This window comes from Rousettus aegyptiacus, unplaced genomic scaffold (assembly GCF_014176215.1).
Source record: "Rousettus aegyptiacus isolate mRouAeg1 unplaced genomic scaffold, mRouAeg1.p scaffold_m13_p_8, whole genome shotgun sequence".
In the NCBI taxonomy this organism is placed as follows: domain Eukaryota; kingdom Metazoa; phylum Chordata; class Mammalia; order Chiroptera; family Pteropodidae; genus Rousettus; species Rousettus aegyptiacus.
Genome location: NW_023416311.1, coordinates 67337299 through 67359606, shown reverse-complemented (window position 1 = coordinate 67359606; position 22308 = coordinate 67337299). Strand labels below are relative to the sequence as shown.

The following is a 22308-nucleotide window of genomic DNA, read 5'->3' as shown; positions in this document are numbered from 1 at the left end:
TAGTTCCATTTAAGAAAGATCAATTGTATTTAAAGCCATTTCCCAGCTGATAACCTAATTTCCTCAATTAAAAAAAAATGAGTTTTTAGGAAAATTCTCTATTTTCCTCAAGAAATTATTGTAAGTAAACTCTACACACCTATGAACATAACCCCAAAACACAGAACTCTAATAAAAAGCTTGAATAAACAATGGACTTTCTTAAACATCCTGATATTAAATGAAATAATGAATCACCAATATATAGCTATATGACACCATAAAATTATGAGACTCACTCCCTACAACTCCAGTAAATTTGAAATAGCAAGAAGTGAACAGAAAAAGTACCCCAATCAGAGTACACATGACAACATGAAAATGGTCAATTGCAAACATGAAGATAAAAACTTAAAAAACTTAAAAATAAATAAGCGAGCTTATAAAAATGAAGTAAAAAATATAAACAATGTTCCATAGCTACAGATTACTGAATAAAAACTTCAGATATTATATTTTCTGGCATGAAAATATAAGATGAGTAGTTATACAAGACATACGAATTTTACCAAAAAAATTTCTAGAAAAATATATAGCATGAAAGTGCAGTAACCTAGTTAAGAAATTATAAATCATGAACATAGTATGATATTCTTGTTACTCCTATTTAAAGCATAAAATCACACAGTTAAAAGCAAATGCAATGTCTATATTGCTAAAAAAAATTTCATATGGGCATATTAAAAATTATGGCAAAAAAGCTAAATTAAATCTATAAAAGTTGGGAGTTGACATACTTTATATAGTAATTTGTATAGCATGTTAAGAAATTTTTTGTTAACTTTTGTTCATAAAATTGCTGATGAAATGTAAAACTTATAATATCTATTGCTGTGCTCCACCACTAAATCTTCAGAGCTAACTCTTTCATCATAAAGAGTATAATATCCATGAGGTAATTTTTAAAATATTTTGGGGGATGTATAGCTAAAAGGCATCTCAAATATCAACATACATCGTTTAAAAAAATACAACAAAACAAAATAAAAACAATAAAAAATCACAATGGGGTAACATTAAAAACAATTTTTTTTTTTTTTGCTACATAGGAAACTAAAAGAACAATGCCTAAAATAGCGATAGGTCAAAAAATTAAAATAAAATAAAATAGCGATAGATAAATCAAATAGGATCAGGTAAAAAATGATTTTCACGAGTGCAGAATATAGAAAGGACTACTGACAACAGTACAAAAAGATGGAACACTTACAGTAACTTAATTTTGAACACAGATAGAGTTATAAACCAGTCATTCAAATTCTGTAAAAACATGAAAGGGACTGCTATTCCATTTCCCTCAAATTTTAAATTTGTAATTGATGCTTATTCTTGAAAATTTATAAATTTATTAGTTGTCAATCTTGTCTGGAATCTCTGTTTTATTTACACAATTACATATTTCTAAATTCAGAAACACACGTATTTAAGTTTATAATGAACGGAGGTTTTAGAAGTTATTTTATAACTAGCATTGTACACAAACCTGAAATTCTCGAAGAAGAGTTGATATATTGGCTTCATTTGCCAGGTTTGTCAAAATTTCAAGCTATAGTAGAAAAAATGAGAAAGTAAACATTTAAAACACAAATAAAGAAGATGAACTTAAAAAAGACTAGGCGTTACAATCTTTAGGTGAACTTTGTTCCCCTATATCTACATATAGAAAATAAGTAATTACATAGTGCTTAAAAAATAATTACAAAAGAGAATCCTATATATTCCCTAATTGTCCCAATTTTACAACTTACATTTAATTAATCTAAATAATTTATTTTGACATTTTATTTAACTAATAAAGTTAAAAAACAATGGCCCTCTATGTTGTTTTGCAGATATCAATTAATTCTTTCTCTTAATTTGTTTCCTTCATCCTATCATATCAAATCCTTAGACATTTTAATACTTCTGGATTTATAGTTACAGGAAGAGGTAATTACAATTCCATCTCTAATAGGGTTGCTAAAAAATTACGATTTTTACTCATAAAAAATATTCAATTAATCTGAGGAAAGCATTAAAGGAACAGAGACAGATGCACAAACAGACAACCAAACATGCAGACATAAACACATTAATATCAATAATTACATTAAAAGTAAATGGTCCAGACACTCCAATTAAAAGGTACAGATTGTAGGAGTTCTTTATATATTGTGGATGCTAGTCATTGTTCGGATATATGCACTGGTAATATTTTCTCCCGATTTATGGCCTGACTTTTCATTTTATTTTGATGAGAACACTTAAATTTTCTGTATGATTTTTAAAACAATCTCTAAGATATAGAAAAGGTAAAATAATTAAATTTGAACCGTTTGAAACCAGACTTGCCAATCTGATACCACATTGTCCACGAATACTTCTGTGAATATTTCCTACACATAAGAACATTGTCCTATAGACCACAGTACAACCAAGTAAATCACAAAATACTGATACATCACACATTTATGCAACTGTCACTATCCATTTAAGTTTCACAATTATTTCAATAATTTATAATAAAAAGATTCAGTTCAATATCATACTTTGTATTTAGTTATCTCTTTAGTCTCCATCGGTCTGAAAATTTCTCAGTCTTTCTTTTAACCTTCACAACCTTGATGCTTTTGATGATTACAAGTCAATTATCTTGTAAATTATCCTTTAATTTGGGTGTGTCTTAGATTTTCTTACAATTTAACCCAGCTTCCATGTGAATAACAAATCATTCCAATTTTACTGGATAGTCTACCTTCCCCACAACCCTGCAATAGTTTGTAATGCCTCCTCTATTATATAGTACATTTTCATATGCATGAATCTATTTCCAGGCTTTTATTCTATTCTATTTATTTTTGTTTAAATATCCCACTGTTTTAATCATCATAGCTTTATATCTGTAACTACATGCTACAACGTAGTTATCATTCCCTGAACACAACACTTTCATAATCCCTAGTGTTAGTGTAAACTGTGCCTTTCTTCTAACTTTCAACCCTACAACCTCCCAATCAACTTAACAACCAACAATAAAAAAACTCTAAAAAATGTGCACAATGCTTTAGGTAATGAGATCATTCTAACTATACTGACTCTCAAAAATGTTATTCTTTTAAAATCAACTCAAACATCATCTTTTTCACAAGTCTTTTCTAAATCTCCCAGAGAATTAACTCCACCTTTGTGTTCTTTACAACACTCAATTCAAATCTCTACAATATCACTTAAAACACATAGTGCAGTGCTAAAATTATCTATTTACTTATCTATCTCTTTAAGTATACTATGAGTTACTCAGGGTATAGGTAGCATGTCTCCACTTTGCATTATTAGAATACAGCACAACAACTAGTATATAATAATGTAGTTTAGAAAGTATAAAAAAATCTTTAAATCTGTATGTTTTTTAAAAGTAGGTCTCCATTTTGCAGATGCTAAATACCTTCAAAGCAAACATGTATTAGAGTTTCTGAAAAACAAAAGCATGCCTACCTTCAGTGTCTTGATCATAGTTGGATCAGTTGACCTAACATAGAAACTCTTCAGATAAGGTTCAAACATACCCTAGATACAAAAATAAATATATAAATATGCTTAGTGATACAAATACATTCATTTCTTTCTGGAATTATGTATTCAAAATATACATACCTTTCTTTGAATTGACATAGTTGCTATATTCTGTAGGACAATATATTGCACCTCCCTAGTAATTAAAGAAAAATTTTTATTGGGTATATTTTCAAACAAAATATCTTTAAATAAACAGTACATTAAAAAGAATTAGCATTAAGTTTTATACTGAATATAATATTAAATATTGAAAAGTTTTTAGTAAATCTTAGATATTTATGGCTTATTTTTAAATACAACTTCCGTACGAAGTATTATTAAGTTATATTTGATTCATCACAAGGAAAAGTTAAAACTAATTTTAAATACTGTATTCTTAATGTAAAGCCAGTACTGTAGCTAATCTGAACATGTGGCGCATGCAAGGAAGGTATTCTTAGGGCTAATGGAACAAACATGACCATAGAGTTAATACAAACTCTTGATTGCAAGAGTGTACTGTGTCATTCAATTCTGAAAGGTTAAAAAAATAGTCATGTTATTTTTATGTCCGAATATCCAGGAAATGAAGGCAGAACTGAAACTGGCAAAAATGCCTTCATGTGAAAGATGCATTCCAGATCCTTCAGATAACCTTTGAACTAGTTCCAGAAAAGAAAAATTATTGAACTGATAAAAGGTCAAAAATGACTGTATAAAGACAATTAAGAGAACAAAAACCCAAAGGAAATAGTATTTTACTAAGGAACAGCAAAAAGTCAGTCTAGGGCTAAAATTGTGACACTAAGTTTGAGTTAAGGAAAAAATAAATATTTATCTTTCCCACCCTCCAAACTCTATTAGAAATAATCACTCAGTGAAAAAAATATTTTTAATTTAAATTATCTAGTTACTTGCAAAAAATTACTGCAAAAAAGCTAAAACGATGGTATCCTAAAACATAGAAAACAAAACAAATGGAAAAAAATCTGATCTTAAACTTTGAAAGTACATGTCGTGAATTGTTAATCTGAACTGCTAAATTATAGTGAGGTAAAATTAAAGAGAAAATATTCTTGCTATCCATCTACCTACCTACCTACAGGAAATGAAAAGAATATGCATTTCTTTAAAATAAGTGGCTATTAAGAATATAGCTCTCTTTTTCAATATAGCAAATTAATGGTGACATGATTACTAGACTAAATGTGGTGATCACATCATAAGGCATTATAAATGCTGAATCACTATGTTGTACATCTGAAACTAATATAATATTGTATACCAACTACAAATTTTAAGATATCTAAAAATAAGTAAAAGTTCAATAAAAAATAGAACTACAGTAATTAGATATTGCAGCTTTAAAGGAAGTAGCGATTCTGTCATAAACTACATAATTTACCATGTGTATTGCTTTATATAAAATCATATATAATTACACTAAGTCAACCTGATAATACACTGGTATAGTTTTTTTGTGATTTCAGATTTACTACTCCCAAAAATTATTATTGTCACACCTAAAATATCAAACACTAACGCTAGGCTACTGGTGACAGCATATACTATATGCTAAAAAATATTTTGCATTTCTTTGGGCTTAAGGTTAAAAAAAGTCAATATTTATCATTAACTCTGAGATAAATTGTATACAACCTTTCATCTTGATCCCCTTGACTATGAAATTTTATTGATAAAATATAGTCAGAGCTACATATTAAATGCCTGAAAGATATCTTATGTTTTTTCAAACATTATTTTGAAAGAATACAAAAGAAAACACAGGTATAAAATCATATCCTACCTATTACTACGAAGTAAACGCACTAGCGATTTAGAAATAATGCCAGCTTCAGATTTAGGTGCTATGTGCCAATATAGCTGAGCAACCGCCATAACCACCTAAGAAATAAAGCATGAACACAGTAAGAACTATGAACACTGCAATACCCCACGGTTTCAAAGAACATTCTTACATATTATTTTTTAACGTCTACAAAACTCCTATGAAATAAGATAAATATGTCATTACCTTTACAACAGGTTGAATTCATGTCTACCCTCAGAATGTGACCTTATTTGAAAATAAGGTCTTTGCAAATGTTACTAACATATAATCAGGATGAGCTCATGCTGGATTAGGGTGGGCCGTAAATACCATAAGAATGTCTTTATAAAAGACAGAAGAGGACACACAGAAACACAGAAAAGGCAGTGTGAAGACGGAAGCAGAGATTAAAGTAATACACCAAGGAATACCAAGGATTGCTGACAACACCAGAAGCTAGCTAGCAAAAGGCAGTTTCTCCCTCACAGCCTCCAGAAGGAACCAACCCTACTGACACCATGATTCTGGACTTGGCCTCCTGAAATAAGAGAGAATAAATTTCTGCTGTTTCAATCCACTGAGTTTGTGGTAATTTCTTATGACACCACTAGGAAACTAATACACCCTGGAAAAGAACATAGGTGTTAAATGAACACCCCAAGGTATGACAGGCAGTACATGGCAAAGCTTGACGCTACACTCCAAGTCCCAGTCTCCCTAGTACTGCTGCTGCTGCTGCTCTGAGACCGGCAATTTTTTTAAAATTGTAAGCATGCCTTTTCCAAATAAAGCCAGATACTTCAGGATAACGGTAATAAGTATGCTAATTTTTTTTAATAAGTATATTTGAATCATAATTAAAGAAACTCTTTTTAAAACGATTCCTCTAAAACAGCAGCACTTGAGATATCTTGGTTTTCAAAATACAGAACCTTAAAAAATAATCTTTGGTTCAAAGCCATTATGAGAGTGATCAGAATTTCTCTATCATAAAACAAGTACTGTTTCCCCTACATGCTTCTACACTTAGATGCAAAGATGAGAAGTCCACACTTCTCATTTACAGAAAGTACCCTGTTTAACATATGGCAATTGCAGAGATAGAGCTATAGAAGTTACATCGTCTTGTCTTTGGCTCAGAAGATATATTAATATTACTTTACTTCTGGTTGGTCTATACAGTTCTAACAAATATATGGCAGAAGCTTTACATATGCCTAAAGAGTATACAGCACCTGAGGGTACCTGAAGTAAAAGTTTCTTCTAAAATATGCATTTAAAAAAAAACATTTTACAGGGTCCTAAATTTACTGTTTGGCATTTTGTTGTACTTTTTTTTTTTTTTTTTTTTTTTTTTTTTTACAAGACTGACTTAGAGCTTTCGGACATTACTTGAGAATATGAGTAGTTTTAGAATACCTTACTTTTTCAATTGTGATCCACAAATAACTTTATAAGACTCTCCTGAATTCAAAGCCTTATAAAACAAAATTTTAATTAAAGATTGACTTACTCTATAAATCCTTGAGAGTCATTTTAAAAAATAATACAACACACAGCACTAAGTTTCCTAAAACAGTCCTCAAAGTCTCTTGTAAAAGTTGAGAAAAAGGCTAAAACAAATAAACAAAATCTATTCACAATCCTTCAAAAGTCAGTCTATGTATTTATAATGAAATAAGTAGGATATCAAAACATAATGGAACAAAAAATAACCCACCTCTAATTGGTACACAATCAAATAAGCAGGGAACCAAAACATACTGGAACAAAATTTACGAACTACCTCTATTCAAGAACATTTCTGATCAATAAGTATTTGTACTATAAAATCAACTTCTAAGACAAAGTTAAATTAATAGTGCGTCGATTATAAAGTAGAGTTTTATGTGGCAAGTTATGGCTATGTAACAACTATCTGGATAAGTTAAGGCACACCGAAATATACTTTACTACATTAGCAAAATAATACTATATGGTTACTTAATTATTTTGAACCTAAATTACTAGGTATAAAATAAAAATTGCTAATTATTAAAACACACACAAAGGTCTAAGCTCTAAATTCTCAAGCAACGGGAAACAAGTAACTCAAGTGAAACTCCTCATTTTCAAAGTTTTTACTAAGTGAAGAGAATAATTAAGAATATTTTTAATTAAAAAAAATTATAAGAAAATGTTTAACTTGGATCCATCAAGCCTTTAGATATAACTTTCAGTTAACAGGAAGTATGGGTTATAAAAGAAAAAGTTAAATAACACTTTATAAAGGAATCAATCGGATAAATCCAGAAGAACCTTCTGCAAGACTTGAGGGGTTAAAAAGGTATAAAGACCAGATGCAACAGAACAGATATTGGTTTAGATGAGCCACTTATAAGAGATAATTTAAGTTAAATAGGCATTAAATGAGATGAAATTTTATTGAAATAGCAAGGTAAAGAGGAAGGACTAGAAAAAAAAGTTAAAAATAATACATCCAGTATGATTACTATCGTGATTTTAAAAATATGTATGTATAGACATGCACATGTGCACATGTGAATAAATGTATACTTATGGAAAAACAAGATCTAGAAAAAATGCATTAAGATATAACAGTGATTTCTGGGTGATGGAAATATGATGTTTTAATTTTTTTTAGTTTTGTTAGTCTGCATTTTCTGATGGTCTATTGTGCACATGTATTCTTATAAAATATAAAGGGTTATTTAAAATAAAAAAATGTAAAACAAAATAAAACAAAAACTTAGAATCCAAATAATGATAATTTTAATAGTTATTCCTACCAGTTAAAATTTACCATGTATGAGGAATTATGCTAGGTGCTTTTATCAGGTAGATACAAATATCACAGACTAATATCAGATTAAGTACTCACAACTAAAATCTAAAATCAACTAAGAAATATCTTGAGCTCATATATCAGGAAAAGCCAACTAACAAAACCACAAAAAGGTAATGGAAGTAAAGTTAAGCATACAACTACCAAACCAAGTAATCTCATAAAAATCTAATTTGTTCATATACACACAAATAAAACAAACAAATGCTCCATTACTTGTTTATTCAACTTAAATACCTTTAAACACCTTTAAAAAAAAAATCTTCAAATTATTTCTTATAAAGGCTTTAACATACCGCTGCATTCCTGCTCTGAAGTAAAGGCTTTGTATTCCGAATTAAAAGTCTGTGATCTGGATCCATAGTATAAGAGGTCTTCTTTTTGTCAGTCTTTTCCTTCTGTTCATCATCAGATTCATAGAAATTCTTTTCATTATCCTGTAGACCATCATCCTACAGGAAAGAAATCCAAGCCCAAGTTTAGTTCAGACCTTGAATAGCCCAAATATTACACAAAACTTTTTTTAACATCTACAGTAATATTTTACTATAGAATATTACTTTTGAGGTAATTTGAAAATACTATGTTACCTATATGAAAGGAAGGCCTTGCTTCTTCTCATATTTTATAATATGGTACTGTAACTGTCCTTCGGTGCTATAGGTAATACTTCTTTTATATTATATAGTAGAACCCTGAAAATATTAACTCTCCATAGAAATACACATAACTGCCCAAAGGGAAATCCTGACCATTAGATTCTAACGAAGCTTATAATATGAGACCACGTAAAACCTGAAAACTGATTCCATAAATTACTAGTCACTCTGTAACTGGATCAAAGTCGGAAGAGGAGAATTTCTTGAACTGCAACACACATACAAGAAATCACAATAAAGCTTGACAAGTTAAAAACTAATGGTGATTAAGTAGGTCCCTATGTTGTCAAGACTCAGTTTGAGATTTAAATATAACCACAGGAGATGATTCTACGTTTTTACTTGCCCTTTTCATTTGAACTCTTTATTATCTTTGTCAATTAAATCAGCTTACAGGTAGTTAGTCCTAAAAATAAACAAACAACAACAAAAAAGCACACGACAATTAATATCCACATAGAGCCAATTCAACTACTGTTTAGAAGTAATTTCTATTACCAAATTCTGGGAAGATGGAGTAGATAAATTTTCCCTATCCCTCTAAGTACAACTAGAAATCCAAGACAGTATATTCGAAACAAACATAAGAAAGGAAAGTCAGAGAGTGGAAGAAAGACTGGATGGAAACCTCAGGACTCAAAGAATAACTATACTAAGTCCCTTGAGTTTTCATTTTTACCTCATCCATCAAAGAAAAGACTGGGTGTTAGAGAAGCTGATAACCCAGAAACACCAAAAGGCATAGATAAAACAAACCCTCTCAAAGCCTGGTCTTTGTAGGCAAAGGACAAAGAAAGGAAAAGTATAGTAAGATAGAAAACTTTTTTAGAAAATAACTGTTTTAATGCAGCCAATACTAGAGAAAAAACAGCCCTAGCCATATCTCCACCATCAAAGGCTGACATGCAGAGCCTAGATTTTCACTCTCACCAAGCTATAATGAATGAGATGTCCTTAATTATCCCGCAGGGGTTTGTCGGATAAGGCCAAGATGGCACTGAGACTTTAACCAAGAGGTAACAAGGCATCCCAGTGGTGCCAGTGCAGACCAAGTGGGGAGCTTGGACATCCAGGCCTACCTATCGATAACGAGGTACCATATCCCTTCTCAATGGGCTAGCGTAAAAGGATGCTTAGTGGACACTCAGGACTTGCAGCACCACCAACCAGTGGTAACAAGGACACACCACTCCGTGGTGTTAATGGAGGACACACGTGGAACAGTTATGAGGCACTTTTATCCCTCCCAGCCAGAGAGCTATCAGGGGAGTATTAGTGGGGAGCCAGAAATCCTACATTCACTCATAGTAACAATGAGCACAATCTCCTGAAAGTGTCAATGGATGGTGAGTGGGGGACCTGGACTTCTGCCTGACCTGGCCATAATTAGAGGGCATACACTCCACCTTTTCCTGCTGGAGTGCTGTCAAACAAATTTAGTTAAAACCAAAAGTATGAATAAGATCACGAATGTCATAATATCCAAACTGTCCGGATTTTAATCAAAAATCACTCATCATTCCAAGAGCTAGGAAGATCTCAAATGGGATGAAAAAGATAACCAATAGGTGACAATACCTGGGATATTAGAAATATCTGATAAAGATTTTAAAACAACCATCATAAAAATATTTCAATGAGCAGCTAGGAACATCCTTGAAACAATAAAAAACATATAAGGCCTTAGCAAAGAACTACAAAGTGTAAACAAAGAAATAGAAGACATAAAGACGGAATAGAAATGTTACAACTGAAAATGCAAGAACCAAAATTAAATAATGAGTGGGATCAAAAGCAGTCATGAGGGGACAGAGGAAACCATCAGTGAACTGGAACACAGAACAACATAAATTATCCAATCTGAAGAAGAGAGAAAAAAATAGACTGAGGTTAAAGGTAAGAAATAAAAAAAAAAAAAAAAAGAATTCAGGAACCTGTAAAACTATAACAAAATAACTAACATTTGCTGTCATCTGTATCCTATGAGAGAGGGGAAAGAAGGTGAGGCTGCAAGAGTTCTCTATGAAATAATGCCTGAAAAATTCTTACATTTGGCAAAAGACAGAAAACTACAGATTGAATAAGGTGAGCAAACACAAACAGGACAAACCAAAAGATACATTTAAGTCAAACTTCTGACAACTAAATACAAAGAAAAAAAATCTGGAAAGAAGCATGATAGAAATGATACTTGAGAGTATGAGGTAATGAATAAGAGCAGTCAGTGATAATGATGAAAGTGTAGGGCAGATTCAAGAACTACTTAGAAATCAACAGGAAGCTGGGAGTTAATGTGAAGGATCGGACTGAGGCACTCAGTAAAGATGTCCCCATTCCCGGCTTGGGTGACCAAACAGATGATGATGCTACCAAGTAAGATAACCCCATACAGGAGGGAAAAATTATCTCTGTCCCAGGCTGCATGCTATACAAACAGTCTTAAAAAGATAGTGCAGAACAAAAACCCAGCAATGCCTTTCTTCAGAAGAACTGCAAACAGGAGAAAAACCCATAAAGTATTATCTCCTAATCGTTTCTTTTGCTCATGACTGACCTACACGTATTATTCTAAGTGAACCTGCTTTCTATAAATTAACAAATTTCCAACAAAAGAAAATTTATAATTTGTGATCTCCAATCACTTTCCCTTCAACATGGCAGAACACTTTTTTGAAATAGATATATAGCTAGGCAGAGTTCTTAGACTTGACACCGAAAAGAAAGCATGGCCCATAAAAGAGAACATTGATAAACTGGATCTCATCAAAATTAAAGACTCTTGCTCCATGAAAAACCCTCTTAAGAGGAAAAAACAAATTACATATTAGCAGAAAATATTTGCAACCACATGTGTGATAAGGGACTAGAATCTAAAATACAAAGACCACTCTCGAAACTCAAGAGCAAAAACAACAATTCATTTTAAAAGGGGGCAAAAGATATTGTTATGGACTAAACTGTGCCCTCCCTCCCCAAATTCACATCTCAAAGCCCTAATACTAAATGTGACCGTACGCCAAAATAGATCCTTTAAAGAGATAATTAAAGTTAAGTTATGTCATATGAGTGGGACCCTAATCCAATACAAGTGGTATCCTTATAATAAGAGAGACACCACCAGTAGCACAGATAAAAAGGCCACGTGAAGGCGCAGTGAGAGGCAGCCATCTGCAAGTCAAAGAGAGAAGCCTCAGGACCTGCCACTTTGATCTTGGACTTGCAGCCTCTTGGAAAAACTGTGAGAAACTGTGGGAAAAAAATCTCTGCTGTTAAAGCCATTCAGTCTGTGGTATTTTGTTATGGCAGTCCTAACAATCTAATACAGATTTCTGTAACAAGAAGTCGGGTGCTGCTACAGCAAATACCTAAGGTGTGGAAGTGGCTTTGGGACTAGGTAATAGGTAGCGGCTGGAACAGCTGAGGTGGATGTTAAATAATACAAACCTAGATTACCTTCAACAGACTATTAATAGAAATATGATGTTAAAGGTGATTCTAATAAGATCTCAGGAGAATGAGGAACATGTTTTTGAAAACTGGTAGAAAGGTGATCCTTGTTATAATGTGACAAAGAACTTAGCCATGTTCTCATGTTTTATGCAGATGTTAAATATGATGAACTTGGATATCCAGCTGAAGAGATTACTAAGCGACGTGTTGAATATGCAGCCTGGTTTTTCCTTGTTGCTTACAGTGATACGAGAAATAAAGATAAATGGAAAGAATTTAAGCAATAGTAAATCATAACTTGAAGACTGGAAATTTCTCAGTCTATCTATATGGCAAAAATCGAGAAAACATCTTCAAAAGAGAATACCAAGTGTGTTTCTAGAAAATCACTTGATAAAGAGATCATGGGTGTCACTTGTGAATTTGAGAGAGATGGGACTGTACCAGCAGAGACACTGCCAATAGGACTAAAGGGGAGAGAAAGCCTGTCCGATTTCTGGGATGCGACACGACAGGACAGTGTAACGACACAGAAAGGCGGCGGGCCATCTGTAAGCCAAGGAGAGAGGCCTCAGGAGAAACCAAACCTACCAACATCTTGATCTTGAACTTCTAGACTCTACAATGATGAGAAATAGATTTCTGTTCATTGAGCCACCTAGTCTACAGTGTTTTGCTATGCAGCTCTAGCAAACTAATAGAGATATCAACAAACTATTCACCAAAGGAGATATATGAATGGTAACACACACACAAATAGATAATTAACCTTACGATTAGAAAAATGCAAATTAAAACCACAGCAAGATATCACCACACATCTATCATCTAAATTTAAAAACAGTGACAACACCAAACGATGGTGAGGACACAGAGGAAATGCATCCCGTATACACGGCTGGTAGGAATGTAAAAGGTTACAGTCACTCTGACGGGTTGGCCATTTCTTATAGAACTAAATCTCTAATTACCACACAACCCAGTAATTGTACTCTTGTGTATTTATTACTGGGAAATGAAAATTTATTCTCATATAAAAACCTGTACACAAAATATTCATTGTGGCTTTATTCCTATTGGCTGAAATGGAAACAACTCAAATGTCCTTCAAAGGATGAAGGGTTAAACAATTGGTTAAACATCTATGCTGTGGAATACCACTCACAAATAAAAAGGAACAAACTACTAATACATGCAATTCTGATTAATCTCCAGAGAAGTATGCTGAGTGAGAAAAATTAATCCCAAAAGGTTACATGCTATATAATTCCATTTATATAACATTCTTGAAATGACAAAATGATAGAGATGGAGAAAAATCATTGGTTGATTCGGGTTAAGGGATGCAGGGTTGAGCACATAGAAGGAAGTGGGTTTAGCTATAAAAATGGCAATATGAAGGATCCTTGTGATGGCAATTTTCTGAATCTTGACTATATTAATGTCAATATGCTGCCTGTAATACCTTATATTACATATATTTATAAGGTATTATGTAATTAGATGTTACCTTATAAATTGTTATAATTTATAGAAAATGAGTACATTATATCAGATCTGTCTGTATTATTTCTTACAAATGCATATAAATCTAGTTATCCTAAAAAGTTTTAACAAAATTAAAAACTCGGTAAATCACTTATTTGTATGTACTTACCCACTGTTATAACAATAATAGAAATTACCTAAAACGTTAGCGGTTGATTACTTTTGGGGTGTTGTATGAGTTCTGTACATATTTTGGATAACAACCCTTTATCAGATGTATCACTTCCAAATATCTTCTCCCATTCAGTAGTTGTCTTTTCATTTTGTTGTCTTATATGGCTTTCATTATGTGGCCTTTATTATATTGAGATATGATTTTTCTGTACCAACTTTGTTGAGAGTTGTAATAAAAGGATGTTGATTTTTGACAAATGCTTTTTCTGCATCTATTGAGATGATTATACGGTTTTGATCCTTTATTTTGTTAATGTGATGCATTGCATTAATTGATTTACTACAAATGTTGATATCAGGGTAATGCTGATGTCATAAAATGAGTTTGGAAGTGCTCCTTTTCAATGTTTTGAAATAGTATATGAAAGATAGCTATTAATTCTTCTTTGAATGTTTGGTAGAATTCACCTGTGAAGCCATCTTTCCCACACAAGATTCAAAGATCTTAAAAAGCTATTAAGAAAAACTGCTCTAAATCAATACATCACGATATATTAAAGAACTACAAATGATTTATTAACATTTAATATTAAACAAATTAGTTTAATTTCTTAAAATGAAAGGAATTATATGAATAGCATAAAGTTTTAACAGCAGGATTATGAGATAACAAACATGAAGAAATGTTGCTTAATACCTATGATAGTTATTAATATAAATTATTATTTTGAAGTATATTTCCCTCAAAGAAAATTTTCCCTTATACTTTTTATGAAATTTCAGTTTGGTTCTACTGCATGAAAATACCCTGCCATAGCTTTTTAGATCTGGCTCTGGTAACTACTAGCTTTATGTATAATTCCCTAAGTCTGAACTAAAAGGAAAAAAATAATTCATAAATAAAAGTTAATGTTTATAGGAGGTTAATGAAATGAATGAGATTAGGCTTCCACACAGAATGGGAACTTATCTCCCATAACTTTTATCTAAATCTTTTACTGCTGGCTATGTTTTCTCAGGTTTTGAATCCATCAGAGCAGACAACAGCCAAAACAGAATGGAAGACAGATATATACAACCAGAATGGGTATACCAGAGCACACCAGTGCAGTTTCAGTGCTGGCTCTATGACCATGGCAAATGACTTGACCTCTCCTGGTCTTAATTTACTCAGTTGTAAAGGGGAATAATAGCAGTATCTATATCATAAAAGTGTTTACAAAGGTTGATTAGTTTAATGAAGGTTATACAAACATTCGGTGCTAGTGCACATTAAACACTCAATTAGCAGCTACTGGGGTGGGGGTGGGGAGCCAAAAAAAAAAAAAGAAAAACAATGCACAGTTGCTTTTATTAAGGAATTTTCTTTCTAGAAACCATAATCACTAGATGCTAAATATGAAGAGAAGTTTGCCCCTAAAATTACCCCTCAAAAAAGAAATTTCCTCACACTTATTAATTTATAAATATATCATGGGGTTCTTGTACAACTGCTTCATTTTGAACCATAATGTACTATTTTAGGGAACTCATTACACTGAAACAACTTTAATCAATGCCAGTCAGAGATGCCTACAAGAAGTCAAAATCCCCAGTGATAAAAATGTCATAAGTAAGCCTAATAAAGATCACTTTTTAAAAGTAAGTAATAGAAGATTATAGAGCTCTGTTAAATGGCTACATATCTATTTGAAGGCACTGAAATGCTAACAGAACAGTGATGAGTTATGCAGGCAAGACCCAGAAGTTGTAAACCTAGAAATCTCACTGGCATTTGCAATTGCCTTCCTCCCTCAAGCAGGAGGCTGAGAGGCCTAAAAGCTGGGAAGAGTTTTCAGTAGATCCACAAAAATATAAAAACAAAAGCTGGAGGTCAGAATCCTCCAAAAAGCAAAATTTCTACTTACTGCCCTAGTCTTTGGTTTTAAAGCTGGGAGTCTATAACCTAGGGAATAAAGATGATAGAATTAAAGCCCAGCTTTTAATCATCTCAATTCATAACTGAGACGATTAAATGAACTCAGATTATTGATACCCTTACCTAGTAACAGTAAATAAAATTAAATTCCATCATCCAAAGCTTAAAACTAGTTCCACAACTTTTCATAAAGAAAGGAATGAAGGGAGGAAGAGGTAGAAGGAAAAGGCAGTGTCATTAAGAGTCAGGATATTGTTTCCATTTGGGAGGGAAGGCAGAATATTAAGCTGAAAGTGTCTGCAGCTAGATGGGGAGCTGCTGAAATATACTTTATTTTTGTTGCTTAATCTGAGCACTCATTACATAAACATTTCAGTTTGTGAAAATTCATGAAGTCATTTGCTCCTGTCACAAGTACTCCAATAAAAATTTTTAAAATATGCATAAAAAAAGACAATGTTATAAATATAAATCAAGTCAAACTAAAAACAGACAGAAAGCTAAAAAAATATAAGGATAACAGACAAAGAATTTAAAATGGACTGTAAAATAACTATGGATAATTTGTTTGAGGAAATGAGTGATAAGATTAAACTTCTAGCAGGGACTTCAGGCTCATATTATTTTTATAAAAAGTCAGATTCATTTTTAAATATCATTTTGATAAATATCATAATGATATTTGGTAATTTTGGCAACCACTATTATAGTAAATGTGGCAATCTTTTAAAATTTGACTTTGAGTAGTTTTACATTTGTGATATTTGGACAGATCAGATAGAGGAAGATTTGTGTGCCCTCTTAGAGATAATAGTCCAGATAATTAAATAAGTGAGGACTCAGACTTCATGTCTTAGACAACTTTGAATGGTTTTAAAGTTTTAACACTTTAATGTATAATGAAATAAATTTTATTGTCCAGAAACATAAAAGTTGGTTAAACAAGTAAACAAGATATAGTGACTTAGTCATAAAAAATAAAATAAAAATAAAAAATAAAAGGAAATCTTATCACTTGCAACAACATGGATGGACCGAGAGTATTATTCTAAATGAAATGTCAGATGAAGAAAGACAAATTCCATATGATCTCGTTATATGTGAAATCTAAAGAATAAAATAAACGAACAAACAAAATGGAAATGGACTCATAGATTCAGAGAATTAAGTAGTGATTGCCAGATGGGAGGTGAGTTAGGAGGCTGGGTGAAAAAGGTGAAAGAATTAAAAAGTTCAAATTGGTAATTACAAAATAGTAACGGGGATGTGAAGTATAGCATACAGTTAATAATACTGTGATAACTATGTATACTGCCAAATGGGTACTAGTCTAATCGAGGTGATCACTTAGAGGGGAAAGGGGTTGGGGGGTTGAGAGAATGGGGTGAGGGGTTAACGAAGTACAAATTAGTAGTTGATAGTTGGTCATAGGAATGGGGAGAAAGGCATAGGGAATGCAGTTAGCATTAATATGATGGCAAAGTAGAGGGTCAGGGGAGGGAGGGAGCAATTGGAGGGCTCGTTTTATAAACTATATAGATGTCTAACCAATGTACTGTATATTTGAAACTAGTTTAAATAAATTTTTAAAAATTTTTAAAAAGTTAAAAAACATATGTCTGCTCTGCAAAAGACAATGTCAAGACAAAGACAAGACAGGCCAAAGACTTGGAGAAACATTCAGAAAGTACACATCTGATAAAGGGTTATTTTCCAAAACATACAAAGAACCTTTAACATTCAATAAGAAGAAGAAAAACAAATTGATTAAAAAATAGGCAAAAGACTTGAACAGACAACTCACCAAAGAAGACATACAGATGGCAAATAAGCATATGAAAAGACACTCTACATATGTCATTAGGGAAATGCAAATTGAAATGAGGTACCACTACACACCTGATAGAATGACCAAAATCCAGAACACTGACGACACCACATGTTGGTGAGTGAGGATGTGGAGTGACTGAAACTCTCATTCATTGCCAGTGGCAATGCAAAACAGTACAGCCAAAAAGGAAGACTATTCGGCAGCTTCTCACCAAATTAAATATATTCTAACAAATGATCTAACAATCACAATTCTTAGTTTATGCCCGAACAAGTCCACACAAATACCAACACGAAATTTATAGCAGCATTATTCATAATTGCCAACATCTGCAGGCAAACGTTACGTCCTTCTTTAGGTGAATGGATGAATAAACTGTGGTACATCCAGGCAATGGACTATTATTTGGCACTAAAAAGAAATGAGTTATAGAGCCATGAAAAGATGTGGAAGATCCTTAAATATATATCCCTATGAGAAAGAAGTCAATCTATCAAGGCTACATTGTGTATGATTTCAACTATATGACATTCGGGAAAGGCAAAACTAGAGAGGCAGTAAAAGATGAATGATTGTCAGGGTTTGTAGGGGGAAGGAAGGAAGAACAGGCAGAGCACAGAGGATTTTTAGGGCAGTGAAACTACTCTGTATGATACTACAATGATGGAGTCATGTCATTATACATTTGTCAAAGCCCAGAGAATGTACAACACCAAAAGTGAACCATAATGTAAACTATGGACTTCAGGTGATAATGATGCATTAATGTACATTTATTGATTATAATAAATGTACCCCTGTGGCACAGGATGTTGATAAGAGGGGAGGTTGTGTGTTAGAGGGAGCAAGGGGTACATGGGAACTTCCTGAATTTTCCACTATTTTGGGTGAACCTATAACATATCTAAAAAATAGTGTTTTAAAAAATGTAACCACTGAGTTTTAGATATATGAACTTATCTCATATAAAAATAGGTCTTCTTCCACTCATGTATACTGACCACCCCAAATAAAATATAAAAACATCAGAATAAATTGGTTTTTTACTTTGCTTAAAAACATTCACTTTCAGTAGAGAGAAATGTTTCATTAAATTTAAGCCCCATGAAGTTAAAAAAAAATTACCTTTTAGTCGATAAAGTATTATTTTGGAAAGGCATAGTTTATACATCTTTAAAGTACCACTACATAGTATAACTCTATTCCATGAGTCTATGTAATGAAACTACAAACACAAATGTTCACAAAAATTTTAATAAGTCAGTGCCCACAATTTTAGAGTCTGAGGGTAATCTTTGCTTTTTAGAGAGATCTTAGGACACAGACTTGGTCATTTTATCTGAATAAAGTAACTAAGAAATAAATACGAAATATGATCTTTATGTTTGTTCAAAAGGAGTATCAAAAAATAAAGATAAAATTGACAATAATTAAGAACTGCACACAGCAAAATTTGCTTTTATATAAAAACAAGTGTTTCTGAAAAATACCTACTTTTGCAACATGTGAACAGTAACACTGAAATTAGCAGAAATACAAGGCAACTTCACCTGAATAATAATCTCTAATATTATAATCTCTAATAATAATAATCTCTAATATTAGTAAAGCACTTTCATAAATATCTTACTGAATCCTTAACACCTCTCCATGAGGAATGTAACACAGATATTTACAATCTTCTTCACAGATGAAAGAACTGAGTTTACACACAGTTTACAAAAATTGTCAAGAGATTATCTCAGAGAATAAATATGGTGGGGCCAGGATTTTACCTCAAGAATCATTATTTTTTATCATGTCATTGCTCCCTTTTATTACAAGCTTTTACAGTAGTCAAGAAAAAGACACAGAATATACACACTTGCCTTGTGAATTCTATGACAGCCTACCACCGTCTTAAGATCTGTACCAGGACAAAAATCTCTGGAGTCTGCTGTGGATTCATACTATTATATGATGCTTAAAGCTACACAAGGGAATACATCACGACATTCTGTTGCCATCTGAGATACTGTATTAGTCAGCTTGACAATTATCTCTAAACACTACAGACTGGGTGGCTTAAACAACAGACATTTATTTCTCACAATTTTGGAGGCTGGGAAGTCCAAGATTAAGTTGTCAGAAGATTCAGTTCCTGATGAGAACTCACTTATTCCTGGCTTAAAGATGGCTGCCTTCGCACTATGTCCTCACGTGGCAGAGAGAGAAAGGAAGCAAATTCTCCGGTGGCTCCTCTTCTAAGGGCACTATTCTCGTGATGAGAACCCCACCTTCATGACTTCATTTGAATCTAATTACTTCCCAAAGTCCCCACCTTCAAATATCATCACACTGGGGGCTAGGGCTCCAACATAAGAATGTTTGGAGACACAAACATTCAGTCCATAGATAATACAGCCATATATTAATGGTACACTGACACTGTGGTGGATGTACCTGACAAGACCAGACTGGGTAGGTTAGATTAGCGATACCATAATCAGTTAAATTAGCTATTCAGTGTGGATAGCATACCTTACTTTTTTTTCACTAGGGGGAAAAAAAAAAAGTTATGTATAATAAAATTTTAAATTTATTTCTCAAAGGAAAAAAAGAAAAAAAAGAAGTCTCTTTCCTCCCAAATCAGCTTTGTATAAAACCACCTAGGATATGCATACTGGCTTGAAACATTTTTTTTCCTTCTGTGAGGTAACTGATATGCTCTTCACTTTATGTGTTTTATACCACAGTCCAGTGACCACTATACCACACAGGTGGAAGTGTGGGTTTGAGGACCATTGAACAGTGAATCTCCCCCAATACATCACAATTACAGAAGCACCTGTGCCCAGGAACTTTGTGTTGCACCACTATGAAAATTCAGTGTTCAATTGCCCACAACACTTCTCATTTCTTATGACTACATGTTCAGCTCCAGAATATAAGAAACAAGTTTTCTGAATGCAGCAGCTTCCAAACTTCTGTTACTGAGAAATATGGGGTATATACATAAGGCATTTTTTCAAATTTCTATGATATAAAATACATTCATGACACATGTTGAACTTAAGTCTAAGGTTCCATGACATAAGAAGGGTCCTAATTATTTGAAAACTAATCTTGATCTAATGATGGAAAATAAATGTTTGGGTTTTTTTTTTTGTTAAGGAGAATGCATTTTAGAGTGGTTCTCATTCAATCATAAATTAAAATCATAAATGAAAATTAAAACCAACCTAAGTAGAACTAATTATGATTTCTCATATATTCATTTGTATTCATTCCCTCCCTGCCTTAAAATCTGAAATAAATGGAATATATAGAAGGTAAATATCTATTGATGAAATTGATAAATTTAATTCTCCTTCAGGACATTAAAAAAGGTTATAGGGTTAGAGCAGAAGTTTTGAAATATTTGTAGACATTCATGAAGGAGAAGTGAAATAATAGTTTTCAAAAAAATCTTCCAGGAACTCTAATACTTAAACAGAAAAAAATATATACATATCTGTACTCTAGATAAAGTGAGGGTAGAAAACTAGGGCTCCAAGAAACACAAAATTAAAAATATCTAAAGCAAAAAAAATCTAGATTATGAAAAACTCTTTCTATAATATATAAAATTTTCTGAGATGCTTTTTTCTCCACTAATTCCAAAATACTCATACATCTGAATTAACTGACAGCCTTGAGTCACTAGAACAAATTAAACAAGTTGTTTTAAAAGTATGAGGATAACTAGTAGAAGATAAAGCTAAAAGAGAACTGTGTTGAGAGAGCAGGAACTGGAGGTGAGAAGCGGAAGGCATATATTTACTATTCAACCTGCAATTTTACTTCTAGAGAAATGAAAACATTATGTCCACACAAAGATTTGTTGCATTGGAGGCAGAGGTTCCAGCTCCATAGGTGTACAGAAAGTTCAGAGTTCAAGCATAAGCAAGTGAAATCTGTGACTACCAGAGAAAGAGAAAAATGGATGGATGGATGGATAGATGGATGGATGGATGCAGTGGGTAGACAGAAAGACAGACATTACAGAAATTATATGCTAAAGAAATTAAGAGAAAAAAGAAAATATGTAATTTATAATATGTACCCACATATATACCATTTTGGTCACTCTTCATTACTTTCTACAGTTACGAATTACTATAATTACTATAATTTCTCTTCAAACTAAAAAATTTCTTGTATTTTTTGTAATACAGTCCTATGTATAAATTTTTCAATTTTTTCATCTGAAAATTTTTTCATTCCACCTTTATTTACAAAGATTGGTTTTATTCAATACAGAATTCTGTTGACAGTTTTTTCTTTCAATAATATAAAGATGATATTCCATCATTTTCTAGACTCCACTGATTCTGATCATCAGTCATATATCAGAGTTCTTCTGTATATAATGTACTGTTTATATCTGTCTTTTAGATTTTTTTTTCTTTTAATTTCAAAAGTTTGACTCTGAGATACATAGGTGACTTTATACTTGTTTTGCTTGGGAGTTTGATGAATTCCTAGATCTATGTGCTTTGTGTGTGTGTGTGTGTGTGT

The 22308-nt window shown here is 32.4% G+C and overlaps 1 protein-coding gene across 1 annotated transcript in view; it reads right to left on the bottom strand.

The window, feature by feature from the left end:
- The window catches only part of AP3B1 (adaptor related protein complex 3 subunit beta 1), a 206305-nt gene that overhangs the window by 115758 nt on the left and 68239 nt on the right, over positions 1-22308 (bottom strand). Inside the window, exons 8-12 of the mRNA XM_016118856.2 lie at positions 8546-8701; positions 5381-5478; positions 3673-3727; positions 3514-3585; positions 1523-1585 (exon numbers count right to left, since the gene is read on the bottom strand). Of these exons, the coding sequence (XP_015974342.2) occupies positions 1523-1585; positions 3514-3585; positions 3673-3727; positions 5381-5478; positions 8546-8701 (444 nt within the window). The remainder of the gene's footprint in view (positions 1-1522; positions 1586-3513; positions 3586-3672; positions 3728-5380; positions 5479-8545; positions 8702-22308) is intronic.